This window comes from Leuciscus leuciscus (assembly GCF_965113295.1).
Source record: "Leuciscus leuciscus genome assembly, chromosome: 11".
In the NCBI taxonomy this organism is placed as follows: Eukaryota; Metazoa; Chordata; class Actinopteri; order Cypriniformes; family Leuciscidae; genus Leuciscus; species Leuciscus leuciscus.
In genome coordinates this window covers 20,665,091-20,682,212 of record NC_138735.1, presented here as the reverse complement: position 1 = coordinate 20,682,212, position 17,122 = coordinate 20,665,091, and the positions used below count along the sequence as shown (strand labels likewise).

General features: G+C 36.7%; 1 protein-coding gene across 2 annotated transcripts in view; it reads left to right on the top strand.

Moving 5' to 3' along the window:
• ctnnd2a (catenin (cadherin-associated protein), delta 2a) overlaps positions 1–16,560 on the top strand; it is a 287,583-nt gene extending 271,023 nt beyond the window's left edge. For both annotated transcript variants that reach the window (XM_082184574.1, XM_082184575.1), the window contains 4 exons: positions 5,719–5,845; positions 11,794–11,925; positions 12,947–13,023; positions 14,710–16,560. In XM_082184574.1, the coding sequence (XP_082040700.1) occupies positions 5,719–5,845; positions 11,794–11,925; positions 12,947–13,023; positions 14,710–14,970 (597 nt within the window). In that variant the 3' untranslated portion in view covers positions 14,971–16,560. The remainder of the gene's footprint in view (positions 1–5,718; positions 5,846–11,793; positions 11,926–12,946; positions 13,024–14,709) is intronic.
• The last annotated feature ends 562 nt before the right edge of the window (positions 16,561–17,122 follow it).

The window sequence follows — 17,122 nt, the reverse complement described above, 5'->3', positions numbered from 1 at the left end:
CGTTGTGTTGGCATGCCGCCTTGAGGCAGGTTATTGAACAGCTGCTTTAGCTGACGCATATAAAGGGATGAGGTCAAGGGCGTGGAGGACAACCAGAGCTATAAGTGATTCATCAGAGAGGCTGAAATCCTTAAATCTACAGTATTGCTTATTATATACAGTTCTCGCATTGATTTTGTAGGGATAGAGCCCCCTCGCACCCTTTTCAGGCTGGGTTTGCAAAGATTTTTAAAACCTCCCGCAACCTAACCTGTTCTCTCCAACCCAGCTGAGCCCTGGAAATGTCACCGGGGATGGTATTAAGCAAAGGGCAGCAAGAAAGAGATTGCTATTATTAACATTTGCAGAGCCCGGTCTCTCATCTCATGAGTGCATAATGACAGTTGTTCCACGTGGATGTGTCTTTCTCCCCCTCCGTTGAAATGAAAGGTGTCAATTTGGATGAGTCGGGCCACCTGAGGCGCGATTCTTTGTGTTTTGGGGTGGTGTGACGGATGAAGCTGAGAGAGAAGAGGGAACACAAGAGAAGCAGAAACAAGAGGTTTGGGAAGCCAGACACTTCCCAAGGCTGTGAACAATGGCCTTGTGCCCAGGAAGCTTCTAGCCAGTATGGGAGGAAATTGTGTTATGTAGTTAAACAGTCTTTAATAACATACTCCGTGTTTAATAATATATTAAGTTCTGTATGTCTAGTATGCTTTATTTTCATTTGGTTTCTTGTTTTATAATTTAATTTTGAATTAATTCATTTAATTTTTATACTTAATTTGGTAACACTTTACAATAAGGTTTCATTTGTTAAAGGGGTCATATAATGGTACATGCACTTTTACAAGTTGATTGTACTGAAATGTGTGTTGGCAGTGCCTGTACACAACCATCATATAATGATAAAAATCCATCCAGTGTTTTTTTTTTTTTATCTCCTTATATGTTTTCCCCGTCTCAAATCGAGCCGTCTGACCATGTGACGTCACACGGTCAGACGCCCCTCCCACGATTGTTAATTGACAGCAGCGTTTCAACACAGACCCGCCCTGAGCGAGCTGTCATCATTGTCCGCATTGTTGATACGCTGGAGCAGAATGGCGTCTAAGCGATTGTGGTGTTCTGTTCTTGGGTGTAATAATGAACACAACAGTCATTTTGATGTTCCTAAATCCGAACCGCTGAAGACGCAGTGGCTGAGTTTTGTTTTCGAAGGGAATATTCCCCACGATCAACGTCAATGCTTTCATGTTTGCACGAATCATTTCTCACCAGACCGCTTTATAAACGAGAACATTGAAAAAAGTATTAGCTCCTGTCTGAGTATGTGTTGTTTATGTGCCTAATGACTGTCATAGTCTCACAGACTGGTTATTTTTTAAACAGATTAGTAAAATTTTTGTGCTTCAGCCCTGACTGTTGTACCTAACACTGCATAGATAACGTTACGCATCACGGACAAGCCTACATTTACCCAAAAAAACTTTTTTCATGACCATTAGCTGTAATATCAATCTGTCAATGAACTAACGTATACATCAGTAAACACATAGCGTTCGTATCTCACTACTCTACCCTGCCAGTACATACAAAGATAGATCAAAGTGACATTACGTTAACCAACCATTCAGAAACGTCCTGTTCGAGCCTTAATTGTCGAACTTCTTCGGGGCCGTCATCTTGTTCCGGGTCCGACTCCGGTTCAAATTGATACGGTTGCACAAATGTGTCCTCAGAGACTCCCGCTGCCATTCTTTCTCCAAAATATACCCTCAACTGTTGTCAAGGCAACACTCCACGTGTGTTGTGTCAAAACGCCCCACAGAACAGAGGGGCGGGGTGAGCAAAGCTCATTATTATTTAAAGACACATGCACTTAAACGGCGTGCTGAAAACAGAGCTGTTTTTGACCAGGTAAAATGAGTGTTTTCTTACAATACTAATGACAATTTTTTATTAAAGTATATTTCCAACTTTTAATTTAGACCCTAAAGAATCATATTAACTTGTACAAAAATGGCATTATATGACCCCTTTAACATTAGTTAAAGGGGTGATGAACTGAGAAATCACATTTTCCTTGAGCTTTTGACATCTTACTCAATACTATAGTATTCATACTATAAGAATATCCTGTAAGTTTCAGAACTGAAAACTTCCTTGTTAGTCCAATAAAAGCTTTTATTGACACCAGGCACAGCAGACGACAGGTTTTTCAAAGTGGGGATCTATGACGTTAAAGGGTATAAAACACCGCCTCCGCAGAAGAAGATCAACGCCTACTTCAACATTGCCTGTTTAGCCCCGCCCACCGATTCGCGCATTTAATGAAACTCATTATTATATGCAAAACTGTTATCCAATCATAGCAGTGGGCGTTTACTTCCAAGTCTTCAATGCCCATAAAAACCGAGCATTTCAGGAGTTAGGCTCAAAACCAGGGTAGAAAATAGACTATTACTTATTCATTTTGATGTTTTTGAATGTAAAAACTAAGCGAACGTCATAAGTTGACCTCAGAAAACAATATACGATTTTTTTAAAAGCCAGTTCATGACCCCTTTAATGTATTAACATGCACTCACCATGAGCAATACATTTGTTACTGTATTTGTTCATCTTTGTTAACGTTAGTGTTAGCTCATGTTAGTTCACAGTGCATTAACAAATGTTAACAAATACAACTTTTGATTTTAATAATGTATTTGTTAATGTTGAAATTAACATTTACATAGATTAATAAATGCTTTAGAAGTGCAGTTCATTATTAGTTCATGTTAACTAATAAAACCTTATTGTAAAGTGTTACCCATTGTTTTATATTTTTTATTAATTTTGTTGATATTTTATTTTATTTTATTTGTGGAAAAGTACTATATATTTTATATATTTAGCGCTAAATTATGCATTTATGAATTGCATTTAATTAATATAAAGACTTAAAATTGAGAGATACTTAGAGATCTTTGAAGAAGTGCAGATGGTTCCAGCTCCATCTACTAATAAGGTGTGTGTTTGTGAGAAAGCCCAGCAGCACTTGGCTTGATTTACTCAGAATGACGTAGAGCTGGACTAAGATGAAGTGAAGTTTTAGCCTGAGAGAAGAGAGAAGTTGCTTATGCCATTGATCTTGAGCCTGAAGCCTCACTCATGTTGTGCTGAGAGGTGTTACATTCATCCTGGCAGCCTCTTGAGATGCAATTCCACAGTCATCCTTCCCCAACGCTCTCCACGAGGAAGTATCAGGGTAGTCAATTGCCTCAGCGACCCAAGGGAGCCAACGCAGCAAGAGCAACGCTCCTGGCTTCATCCGCCTCTGGGAGTATAATAATGAGCGCTTGCCATTGGCTTGCTTCAGTGCACACTTCCACACCATAAGTTTTTTGGGTTTTTTTGCCTGACTCTTAAGCAGCATTATTGAGTAATCATGGGTAGGCAGGTTGCAATAAATGCCTCATCTTTGCATGGTCTGGTTGGTCTTTTCAGTCCTCTTTTCAGAATCAGTCCTGTAATGATGCTTCATGCATTCAACTAGAATTAACAGAATTAACTGAGGTTTTCGGGTCTGTAAGACGTGCGTTTATCCAAGTGAATTTACTGCTCAACCTTTTTTACACTTTGAAATCAGTTGCCTTAGCGTGAAAATCCATCAATCCAATGCACATTATTCTCTCAGACCTGATAAAGAAGAAAGAAAGGAGTTATGGGACGTAATGAATGCAATAAGATTCTTTAATCACATTGAAGCTCAGTCTTGCTTGAATGTATTGTTTTCAAATGGTGGGAACGTCTTCAAAGGAAGTATATCAAGCTTAGTTAGTTCTGGCAGGTCACGTTAGTCAAGCTTGCATAAGCTGACTCTTAGCTGATCCACGTCTACATATAGGAATAAGACGCCTATCACAGCACCCATATGTAAACTCCTCCAGTATTATCAACAACTGTCGCGTTTCTCAGGAGCTAATTACCCTCCTCCATCCCCAGCTCCTCCTCTTGTCAGTCAGGATTTGACATTCTGATTTCTTTTTGAATCAGACCAATTTTTTCGAATGATGTTGTACTTTTAAATATTTACATTGATAAGTGGTTCCTGCTAGGCTGCATGGACGCGCAGATATTATGAGCATGCATGAGATTATAAGTTTGCCCTCACTGAATAAAAGATCAAATGATTCATTCAGCTGATTAATGTGGACATTTATGTAAATGCAGAGCAGACAGCAAGAATAAAAGTAAAGCTGAGCAATGTGGAATCAAATTCATTCTATTACAAAACTCAAAAGTCTCTCAAGGTCTCAGAATGGGTCAATGAACAAGTTTTGCAAGCTAAATATCAGACTATGAGGAAACTGAGGAGGAGAATGTCTGAAAACTGCAGTCTACTGAACAAGTTTTTTAACAGGGACACAGAACACTACCCTTGACATCCCATTTGCCCCTCCGTGACATTCCTTTTGTTGGAAAGGTGAGGTATAGATCAAAGGGTCTGTCCCTCTGACTCTGTGCATGGATGCGCACAGAGTTCTTGCCCAAAAGAGAACTATACCGCCAATCCAAACTGTATGCTAACTGTCAATCATCCTTGACGATAGTGGTCCTGACAGAACCATCCTTATAGGTATTTTTTTTATTGTACAGCCACCCCAACCACTCATCATCATAAAGAATAAAGGTAAAAGTTCTCACTTCTTCCTCTTATGGGAACCTGAAATTTCAAGTAATACTTACAATAGTGTGAGTAAAAGAAAATCACAAAGTCCTCTACTGAAGAGGTCTTTAGTCGACAGGCAACAAGTGCCGTTTTTCCCCCTTTCCGTTCCTCTCTTCACGCCCCTTGGAGCCTTCAAATACCTGTCCAATGTCATTATTTGCAACAGGCACATTAGTTGGAGAGCGTTGGCTCCTTCTGCCAGAGTTTCAGCCGTGTTGGGAAAGTGGGGCAGCTTTGAACTGCACAGAGTCGGAGGGACAGACCCTTTGATCTATACCTCACCTTTCCAACAAAAGGAATGTCACGGAGGGGCAAATGGGATGTCAAGGGTAGTGTTCTGTGTCCCTGTTAAAAAACTTGTTCAGTAGACTGCAGTTTTCAGACATTCTCCTCCTCAGTTTCCTCATAGCATGATATTTAGCTTGCAAAACTTGTTCATTGAGCCATTCTGAGACCTTGTGAGACTTTTGAGTTTGGTAATAGAATGAATTTGTTTCCACATTGCTCAGCTTTACTTTTATTCTTGCTGTCTGCTTGGCATTTACATAAATGTCCACATAAATCAGCTATATGAATCATTTGATCTTTTATTCAGTGAGGGCAAACTTATAATCTCATGCATGCTCATAATATCTTATACAGCCACCTTAGTCCAATTTTAAAGAGTACAGTCATATTTTAAAACTAGGAATGCACAATATATCTGCACAACTTCAGCAGTTGACGTGCCATCGAGCCGGTGGCCAATGGCTTTTTTTTATCTCCTCCATCAGCCTTTCAGGTTGCTTTAGTCACACATCAAACAGGCTTTCTCCACAACCACTGACTCCAGATCATCCGTCCATTGATTTCTGAACCTTCATCCGGTCATTGATTTTTGCAATGACTCCACACTAGGAGGCCTTAAACTAAACTGACAGAATAACAGTGGGCTAATGTAGCGTACATAGATCCTGAAGAAAGCATGTTGTTTTGTGCATTATTGTAGATTTTTCATTGTCTCTATATTTATTTTCTAGGATGGCTACTCGCAGTATCACTTTGTTGGCTCTGCCTCAACAATAGAGAGAGATAGACAGAGACCGTACTCATCCTCACGCACTCCGTCAGTCTCTCCGGTCCGGACCTCACCTAACAATCGATCAGGTGAGTTTACAAATCTCTTCCTTCACATGTTCTTTTTTTCTTTCTTAACCAAACAACGTAAACATTTTGATCGAAAGTGCTGAAACATTGAGTCACGATGTTGGTGGTCCTGAAGTCTGATTTAACAACTCCAGATCTTTATGGATTTAAAACAATTACAAACAGTAGCTTGATTCTCTCTCTAACCCTGATAGAATCCTATTAAACTGATGGGGATTTTTCAGTGCATCCTGGGACTCAAGGTTAATGATCCACTCTACTAGTGGGGTTAGTGGATTCATGGCCGGCTGGCTGTGGCTCTAATACCTTTTCCGGTGGACTTAGCATCTCACTGAAGCAGAAAAGTACTTTTCCTGGATTCAGGTTTGAGAGGGCCGTTGGCGGCGGAAGTTGAGCAGTATTTCAGGATTTTTAGGACTAATGGGTCTTTAAATGGCTGGAAGGTGAACAGAGTGATGAAATGAAGTTCTTTCTTTCTCAATGAAAAATTTAAGTGTTGTGTTAAATTTTGTATTGAATTCCATCCCAGGCCATTCTGTGGCTTATGATTATATAGTTTGTGTTATCCTGCAGTAAAAAAAAAAAAAAGTTTTTATTAAATATAAATGTTAAATAATTATAAATGAAGAGTTCAGATGCAAAAGCCTCTGTGCCATCCGAAATTTTCTTCTAGAATGATAATTTTTATCAAGCTCGTATATTTAAGTTCAGTAATTTCACTTAAATGACAATTAATAGGTAATTTTCAATGCCATTTAAGTGAAATTGCTGAACTTAAATATACGAGCTTGATAAAAAAAAATATCATTCTAGAAGAAAATTTCAGATGGCACAGAGGCTTTTGCATCTGAACTCTTCAAATATAAAAAATTATTATATTTTATTTTATATATATTTTTTAATCTAATTAATTACATGATGTGCTGATTAATTAATGTAATTCATTGCAATTTAATCGCACATCAAATATTAATTTAAAGTCATTATTGTGTTGAATGAGAAAAGCATCAAATAGACATTACAAAAAGTAACTTTAGAAAGAAAATTTTTATTGATTCATAAACTTTCACATAAACTTTTAGGCTACAACGGCCATCTATATTTATTTTTTCAGAAGCTGCATCTGAATTTGTATTTTCAATATATTTATAGACCGAAACAGTTTGGTTACCAACATTCTTCAAAATATCTTTTATGTTCTACAAAAGAAATCATTAATTTCACAAGAAGAGCGTGATTTCATGTATACATGTATACATTATATATATATATATATATATATATATATATATATATATATATATATATATATATATATATATATATATATATATATATATATATATATATATATATATATATATATATATATATATATATATATATATATATATATATATATATATATATATATATATATATATAAATGCAAAAAGCAGAACGATATTAATTGAGTTTGACAAACCTTAACTACTCAATAGTTATTGATTGGCAGAAAGTGAATATTTGGGGTTCAGTAAATCAGATGTAAATTTATGGATTCAGTGAGTTCATGCAGTGAAGGATCCTTTAGGCAGATTTTCAGAATCTTTTTGAGTGATTCATGAAAAGATCCAGGTCATAAGAGTTATTCTTTCAGTAAACGGATTCATCTAAACACGTTGTTTGTGTGTTTTTACATGCAGACAAAGGTGTGTTGTCTTTGCATTCAATTCAGACTGCAAGCTCACATTTAATGTAAAATGTGATTTATTTTGCCGTGACACTGTGGATTCAGTTGACTAGCGCTATATGAGATTCGACGTAGAGCAGTGCTCGCATGATTGCAACATGCTCTATGCAGCTTTTTAAAATACATTGATTTGTTTTCTGCTTGTTTTTCTCTGTTGAATCTCTGATGTATTCAGTCATCCACTGGCTTGCAGCTGGTTTCATGCTGTTTTGTTGTCTGCAGGCTTTTCCTCTATGGTTTGAGCTCCAGCGTGTGTCATGAAAATGGTGAACGTTAGATTTTTGCAAGAGATCAAAGCTCACAGAGTAAGACAGAGAGAAGGAAGGTTGTAGAGAGAGTGGGAAAGATTTTGTAGGCGTACTGGAGAGTTGCTGTGCTTTTTAGCTCACAGCATCAGAATGTGACATCAGTGTCCTCGCCTGTGCTACTCAACATTTCCTGAGAATACAGTACATGTGAAGAGCCAAAATAATACAGCAAACACTGCAATTATTTCCAATACCATGACCATGCCATTTTGTTGCAGCATTAGAGACATGCATTTACTGTGGGGAAAATAATATTTATTTTCTATTGTGCTAAGCTCTGATTTAAAAAAAAATAAAAAAATAATAAATTGAACAAACCAGCATAGCAGGTGAGTTTAATGCATGTTTTAGTTCAAATTAAAGGCCATTTGATCACCTTCCTTCTCAACACATTCTATCTGTTGTCCTTTCAGATTAGAAAAATCGGAATATTTGAAACAATCTTTTTGGATATTTTTTATATATTAAATGTAGTTTATGAATATGATTTTGTGCAGTAATTAAGCACCGTAGTATCAAATTGAAGTCAATAAAGTATTTATTTATTTAAAGGAAAATATATGTAAAAAATATTTGCATATTGTTAATATGGCATTGCTTAGAGCTACTCAAGCTTCAACCCCCAAAACATTTTTTTTTTATATTATCAGGTAGTAGTTCCTATTTTTAATAATTCTGTAAATAATTCACTTTACAAATGAAAGGTTGTTTCTTTATTATTGTCTTTTTGATTGGAACTTGGATGCAAACCAATACATACGTTTATTCATAACAACTGAATAAGTCTGGCTCAAGTGCAGAAACAGCTTCATTTTATGTAAAAGAAAAAAAAAAGTTTTGCTTATACATATAATTGTATGAGCCACGTTTGACGCTGTTGTAAAATTAGCTGTGGAAACTTCACAGTCTAATTCTGTATTAATGCAGAAAGTTGCAACGTTGCTTGGCAACCATAAACGTATAGTTATGCCAGACACAAACAGAGCGTCGTGACATCAAAAAGTGAATCGCTCCCATTATAATCAGCGAATACACTGAAAGCGCTCATCTTTGAATTTGCATCATGAAAGCATTCATCACACAGTTTGCAGAGTAGATTAGGTTTTGTGCTTGGTGCATGTGTGAATATTTTTATTAAAAAAACTAAAAAAACATGTTGCTATCCTTTTTACTTTATATCTTAGTGTATTCATTTTCATTTAAGAATGATGGACAGAAAGGAGTGTGACTAATATCAACTGACCTCACATTAAAATACACACAGATCAATGTGTGACTGAGGCTGTTGCTCAGTGAAGTTGGAGCTCTGCCTGGTCACTGAAGCCACATCAAGCAGTTTGGCATGAACTTCAATGCAGTTGACACGTTTTTGCTCACATTTTGCTCACTTTTATAATTTAATCATGAAGCATGGAGGTGATGCTTCCAATGCCACCAGACAAGTCTTTCAAAAATACTTTTATGGGATGCCAGACCCTAAGAACACAGCAACCATGATGTAGCGTCGCCAGCTATTACTGTATTACACATTGAGGGCAGAACTCAAGAGTTCTTTGTTAATATTTTTAGAGTACAACTGAGTCCATTCCTGGTGTTTAAGTGGAAATATCAAATACTAATTGTATATTTAATGGACCACAGGTGCCAGCAAGCAATCTGCACAATATATGCAATAAAATACAATATATGATAGCTAAGTTTCTTGAGTGTTTGCCCCTCATGTTACATTTCTGAGAAACAAGGGCAAGGTTGGCCATGACATCTGAGTTTCATAGACATACAGGCAAATTGTTGCTTTCCTTTGTCCTTATGTACCTTATGTGACATGGTTGGTCAAGTTAACTAACATTCAACAAATGGTTAATGTCAGTTACAACAAAAAATTGCACGATTTAATTGGAATTCACTTCCATTTGAGTGGGATTCATTGACAATAATGGTTGATTTTGCAAACTGTTGTGCATATTAGCTGGTATATCAAGACATATTTCTCATAGAATCTAGTGTGTTTAGTGCTGTAGGCTAGTAGATATACGTGATATAAGTGTAGCAATAATGTTCCGCTCTTGATGCCTGTGGAGCTCAGACACAAAAGCCCTTTCGCCAGCAGAAATCACTAGAATCTGCTGTGGAGCACATCTCTTCACAATATCAGTTTTTCTTACACGTCTTTCAAAACATATTGTTTTCATTTTCTACCATTAAGGTCATCAACTGTTCTGTAAAGTCAAAGCTTTACCTGAAGAAAATCAAATCAGCACGAACTGCACATTGAGTTAAATGCATCAGTACTGATTTCCTGCAAAACTGTGTTGCGTGTTTCTCAGAATCCATATTCGTGAGGTTTATGGAAACATGACCGAAGCCTTTGAGAGTTTCCGCACTTGTTGACTCAATAACAGCCGGAGCTTCTCGATATTTAAGACTGATAATCAGCAATGTGCATATTTTTGCAATATGATGCATTGTTGAGGAGCAATGATTAGATTAGGAGTCATATCAAGGCAGTTTAGAGGAGGCTAAATCACTTGCAGATATAATCTGATTATGGGTTTGAAATAATTAGCATGCTAATCTTTCTCTTGGCCATTGTGGGTAGAGTGGTGCTTAAAGCTATTATGTGTTTTATTGGTGAAAACTGGAGTCGGTTTGTAAAAGAGCGTGTGTATATGAGCCGGTTTATGTGTTGTGGTCAGGGCAGATCATTGTGTGTGTGTGTGTGTGTGTGTGTGTGTGTGTGTGTGTGTACGTGTGTGTGTGTACGTGGGTGTGTCTAAATACCTCTGTGCTGGCCAAAGAGGTCTTCCGTGCCCGTGAGCCCTCGGGTAGCTGTGTGCTTTGGAGATAGTGCCGCTGCCCAGGATCCAGGGATCCAGGCTCTATCAGACCAGGCTGTAGGAGGGCCAGAGGGGGAGTGGCGCTGATCCGGTTAGAGCATTGAGGCTGGAAGGGATTTTTAGGCACAGAGGGAAGACTCATTCCCGATCTCTGTGACCTTCATACAGATGTTCTGAACGGCCTGAATATACTTCAAGTGATACAGTTAGATAAAACCAGAGGTAACACTTTAGTTTAGGGTTCTATTAACTAGTTGCTTATTAGCTTGCATATTACTAGGATATTGGCTGTTTATTAGTACTTATAAAGCACATATTAATGCCTTAATCTGCAAGACCATATTCAACATCCCTGAATCCTACCTAATACCTAAACTTAACAACTACTTAACAATACTTGTGATGTATTTTAATTAACTTGTGCACATTACTAGCATTTCCAAAGTCTGTGGCGTTTCCAGAGATGAGCAATTTGTCTGTCCACACAATGGGATGTGACACAATCACAGCCAATCAGAATGAATTTGATGTTTAATATACAGTAATGAGGAGCGGGGCTACCCAAACATACAGCAATGTTCTCATAACCACACAAAATTGTACCTTGACTTTTTTTTCTTTTTCTTTTTTTTTTCAGAGAATGGCATTTAAAGGACAAATATAGTGGGTTTTGTGTGATTTACTGTTTCTCGTGGCTTGGGAAAGCGGGGTAGATTGGAGCTGGCTGTTGAAGACCTGTTGGAAACGTCCTTCATGCTGTCATGCTAAACAACACTAATGATGAATAATGATGCACATCTCTGCATGTCCAGACTCGTACAGGCAGGAAACGATGAACAAAGTCAGTAAGAAACAGAGAGAGACAAAATAATTTGGACAAAATAAACAGACACTGAGGGTGGGAGCTGGGGGAGCAGAGAACTGAAAAGTTCAAGTTGGTTACACCAAAATGAGAATAGGCAAACAGAACAACAACAGCTAAAAGAGAGAGAAAGCTACAAAGTGTGAAATCAGGCCAGTGTGTCTCCAGATGCTCAGTAAGAATGTTTTTTGTGATTATTTGGATTGCAGCCAGCGCCCCCGCCTCACCCAGAGAGATGATCAGCCTCAAGGACAGGAAGAGCGACTACGACTCCACTGGAACCAACGCCGGTTACCATGGAAACAAAGGAGAGCACACCTCCAGAAAAGACACAATGGCAGGTGGGTCTAACTTTAAGAGGAGGAGGATGAAGAGACACAGAGTTTGAAGCACTTAACAGAAAGTAAACTATATAGACACTTACAGAACTGTAGGTTCCACTTTGTTTTCTGAGCTTTTTATGTGAAATGAATGCATCTATGCTGAATAATTTTTCAACTGCTGCTGCAGAATGTCAAGTTTTACATCAGATAATAGTAATGATATATTTACAATCAAGCAACATAGTAAACATCACAGTGGTTTTATATCCATTAATGAATCGATTTAAAACTCTTAATATCAACAAAATCTATGCGAGTCATTTGTTTTGAGTCAAAAAAAATAAAAAATATATATATATATATATAATTAGGTAAATATTGCCATTTATGTCTGTGTATTGTTATATTGGTGCAAATGATATCGATATTGATGTATAGTAGTGTTAATATATCAATATGTGTTATTTTATGTATTTATAATATTAATATTGTATTCATTTACATTTATATTAATAATTACATTCATAATTTGAATATATACTGTAAATATTAAGGTGGATACAATAATTCTAGTGGATGTAAGATCCATTATTAATGGAGTGTATTTTGTATCAAAATATGTCAAACAAATATGAGATAGATAGATAGATAGATAGATAGATAGATAGATAGATAGATAGATAGATAGATAGATAGATAGATAGATAGATAGATAGATAGATAGATAGATAGATAGATACCCAGAAACATAGATACATAGATAGATATTTTTATATTTTATAGATTTTATTAATATCTTAATATATGTGCGAAAAATCATATCAAATCTATCATATCCCTCACTTTAAATAAAAATCCCAGATTTTCTTAGCTACATCTCTGCCAGCGCATCTTATAAAAGGTTGGATTTGTTTCACTGTCAACGAGTACAATTTCCAGAATTTTTCATAGTTGTTTAATGCTTGATTTTTTTTTTTAATAAATAAAAAAAACACTAAAACATTCTCTGCACATTCAGACTCTCTCTTTCATCCCGCAGTTCAAACCTCCTGTGGAACATCCACATTGTTCCGGAACTCATACGAGACTTCAAATGACGAGATCAAACACAACCAGGTGAGCCATGAATCAGCCTGAGACGACTCAACTAACCAGGGTCAAACAGGGACTGCAGCTTGTGAAATGTGTCTCTGACTGTGAAAATCCTTCCTAAATTCAGACACCATTTATATTTACTACAACTGTTATGCGGTTATGTGAGAGTAAGTCGTTAGCGCATGTTTTCAACACAAGGCAGCTGTCGATCTACCAATCCAGAACTGTGTTGGCAAACAAAAGCATGAAGATGTATTCATTCATGCATAGACCTGTCAGATGTTGTTTATTTGACTTTGTGAGCCGGCATGCTATGCTAATGAATAGCAACTATATGCTTCCAAGTGATGAAGTATATTTGGCACTTTGGCCATATAGAAGATCTATTACTTCTACTTGACAAGGTTCATAATAGTAAATTTTCAGATTTCATAAGGATAAAGTTTGCCAGATGTCCATGGCACACTTCTGAAATACAGCGTATGTTGAGCTAGTCGACAGTAATGCTTTCCCAGACGAGCAGCTGCGAGGAGGCTGGGTGCCGATAAGCCTGGCTTCCACATGGATCTTTCTTTCTGTAGCTGGAGAGCATTCAGCTCTGCATCTTTTTCAATTAGTAACATCTCATTTTCTGCTTCGAGTCTCTCTGTTATCCAAAGCAGCTCTGAAAGGACTGAATAACTTGAATTTAAAGGGTTAGTTCACTCAAAAATGAACATTTTGTGATCATTTACCAACTTATGCGGGGTTCCAAACTTTAACACGACTTGCTGTCTTCCATGGAGAACAAATGGAGATGTTATGAAGAATGCAGAATGTTATGATGTATTAAAACTCATCTGTACATCTGCACATGACAAAAAAAAAAGATCAGTGTGAACTTTCCCTTGTGTTTCACTGCAAATAAGGAAGTCATATGGGTTTGGAATGACGTGAGAATGAGTATATGACAGAATGTTAATTTTTGATTTAATTAATTTAACTCAATCAGGTATAAAGATTCAAAAGGGCAAGAATTTTTTTTCTGCTTGCTATGTTGGGCCAGTAGTTCAGATTTGAAATTATGCCTACTGAACTTTTTATTATGTTCAAATGAATAATTTATAGTGCTGTCAAATCGATAAATCCCATCTAACAAAAAGTGTGTATATGTATATACGTGTGTGTGTATATATACATATATACACACACACATACGTACATATATATACATACATGCACACATATACATATATATACTCACAAATAATTGTTAAATGTAATTAATCGCGATAAATCGATTTGACATTTCTAATTATAAATGTATATTTGTATTATTTATTACATATTTTATACATTTATTTAAAAATATTTATATTTATTATTATTATACATTTTTCAGACGCTTTTATTTTTTTATTTATAAAATATTGTTTTTTTACAAAGACATGCAAAAATAGCTGTAAATTATTGAAGTTATAAGTATATTAAAAAAATTCCAAGACAGCAGTAAATTCATAAATACAAATCATTCTTGCGCTTTTAACAAATAGTATGCTTTCTTCACAAAGAAAATGTGCAATAATAGCTGGAAATTATATAATTATACAGGAAACTCTTAAGACAGCAATAATTCATAAATATATAGATAAATATATATATACAGTACATCAATAATATATATAAATATATTCTGTTGAACACTCACAAATGCTTCTTTCTTCTCAGGTCCCAGTGCCTCCCGCACCACAGGAGCCCCCGCACAAGGACTACGAGGCCTATCCCATCTATCAAAACTCCACTAGGAACTTTGAGGAGCCATTTTTTGAGGATCAGGTCCATCGCCCCCCTCCCGCCACTGATCTGAATATGCACCTGGGACTCAAGTCCACCGGGAACTACGTGGACTTCTACTCCGCCGCCCGGCCCTATAGCGAACTCAACTACGAAACGAGTCACTACCCCGCGTCCCCCGACTCTTGGGTTTAGGACTTGGAGCCTCGCAGAGGTGGGGCACGTCGAGAGGCCGGGAAACTGCATGTGCATGCGTGTCACAAAACATTTTTCAGAGAGTTTTGTTCGTCTAAGCTGGTTCCATAGTGAAAATGAGTTAGGAAAAAAAAAGAAAGTGAGAGAGAAAAGAAGGCCTTGACAGAGAGAGAAAGAATGCGCGTGAGATGAGAAAGAGCACGTACTTTAAAGAGAAAAGAAAGCTTAACCTTTGGTGAAGAAAGTGGGTTTGTATTGAAAGGTATTTGAAAAGTGTAAAGGGAAAAAATAAGTATAGTAGAAGGCGGCGAAGTGTGTAAGCACAAGAAAATTAAGTTTGTAAAACGAGCAACGGGAACAGCTTTTCACCTTTTTCTAAACGTTCTTTTCACGTCACGGTGGATCAAAAGCTTTTTTTCCACATTTTTCCCCTCTATTTTTATTTGATCTTTTTTAATTTGATGTAAAGTATTTAGAGATGCATTACACAAGTGCATTGTGTAAATTACTCAGACCACTCGGTTCTTCCTGTGGCTTTAGGTATTTGTTTTACAGTACAAAGAAAAAGACAAAAAAAAAAAAGTCCTTGGAGAGATGTATTAACCTTCAACGTCCCTTTCCCAAAATTTCATTCGAAGAGCAAGGATGTATATGCCAGTATCGTTCATTCTGAAAATGTGAATATGTCTGTGGCAACTAAAAACAAAAAGCAGAAGAAGACCGGAGCATCATTCCACTCTCCTCTGCTCGTCGATGAAGTGCTTTCTCACTGCCTACAAAAATAGATGTAGATTTTTGACATAGATTCTTTTTTTGTTTCACTTTTTTCTTTCTTGATGACTCGGTGTGGAATAAAAATAAATGCGGCTACTTATCATCCATATTTGCAGGAAAACTGTCTGTTTTAGAGCGTGATCTCGGTTTTCTGTGCTAAATGACTGTGCCAAATTTTCAAATCTCTTCAATCAGCACTGGAGACATTTTTTTTTTAGGTTTTTCAGTTCATAATTTCTTCGATTTATACATGCATTTTCTTTTTTTGTTCTTTTTTTTTTTTTGTTCATAAGTGTGTTTTACTGGAATTAAGCGACGTCTAGAAAACACTGGAATACTACCAGGAGGGCAAAACTTAACTTTGCAAGCTTAATTCCCTCCAAAGATGTACAAAAAAAACCTGTCTTTCAATGTTAGTTGAGTGTGTGCTGTACGTCGATCAGTGTTTGATATGAGAGGCTTTGTTTCTGACAGGTTGCTTCTACTGTTTGACTTGACAAGAGAAGATGAACTGCTTCACTGAGATGTTAATAGAGAATGATAAATATATAAATATGAATATAAATATAGATCTATATAATTTTTATGTGCAGATGTCAGTGTCACTGAAAGCAACAAACCCGAAAAGACTAGTATAAAAAAAAGAAAAATGATTCTGTTTACCTTCATGTTCTGATTCCAGCAGAGAAAAGAGAAAATGAAACTTGAAATGTTGACCTGGTCCCAGTTGTGTTGTTACCAAGCTACATTAATAATCACGCTGGATTTGGATTATGTTCTGATGTCAGGACAATAAATTACTCTTTGCGATTTGAAGCTGTGTTCTTATGTCCACTAGACTTGCCATGAAATTCACACCGAACGTATTCGCGTTTAAACCAGTTACACCAGTATTACCGCTAGGGGGTGCTATGGGGTAAGTTTCGCTACACTTTAGCACAAGGCAGTAACCGCGTTTCCATTACCCTTTAAATTGCGCGAATTGAAAATACGATCAATGGAAACACGTCAATTTCGCGAAAACTCCCATACATCACAAAAAAGCTTTTACGCTCACATGAGGTGGTTTTTCAGGCAATTCAAAAAAGGAATATTTCCCAAAACTGAAATGGAAACAGTTTTTACAGGTTACCTGGTGGTGTACGTAAAAGTCGATCATTCTTTAAAGAAGGCTTTATTAAAGTTATTAAGCAGATAGAAGGGAGAAACACCTCATCCGTGGACTTTCCATGCCATTAATGCTTGGATACACGCCTACGTCTTCTTCGATTAAATTAATAATGGATAGTGCGGTGGCTGCGATATACGTGAACCTACCAACATCTGTTGCCATGATTTCTGGAATGACTTATTACAAGAGGATAAAATTACGTTTTAC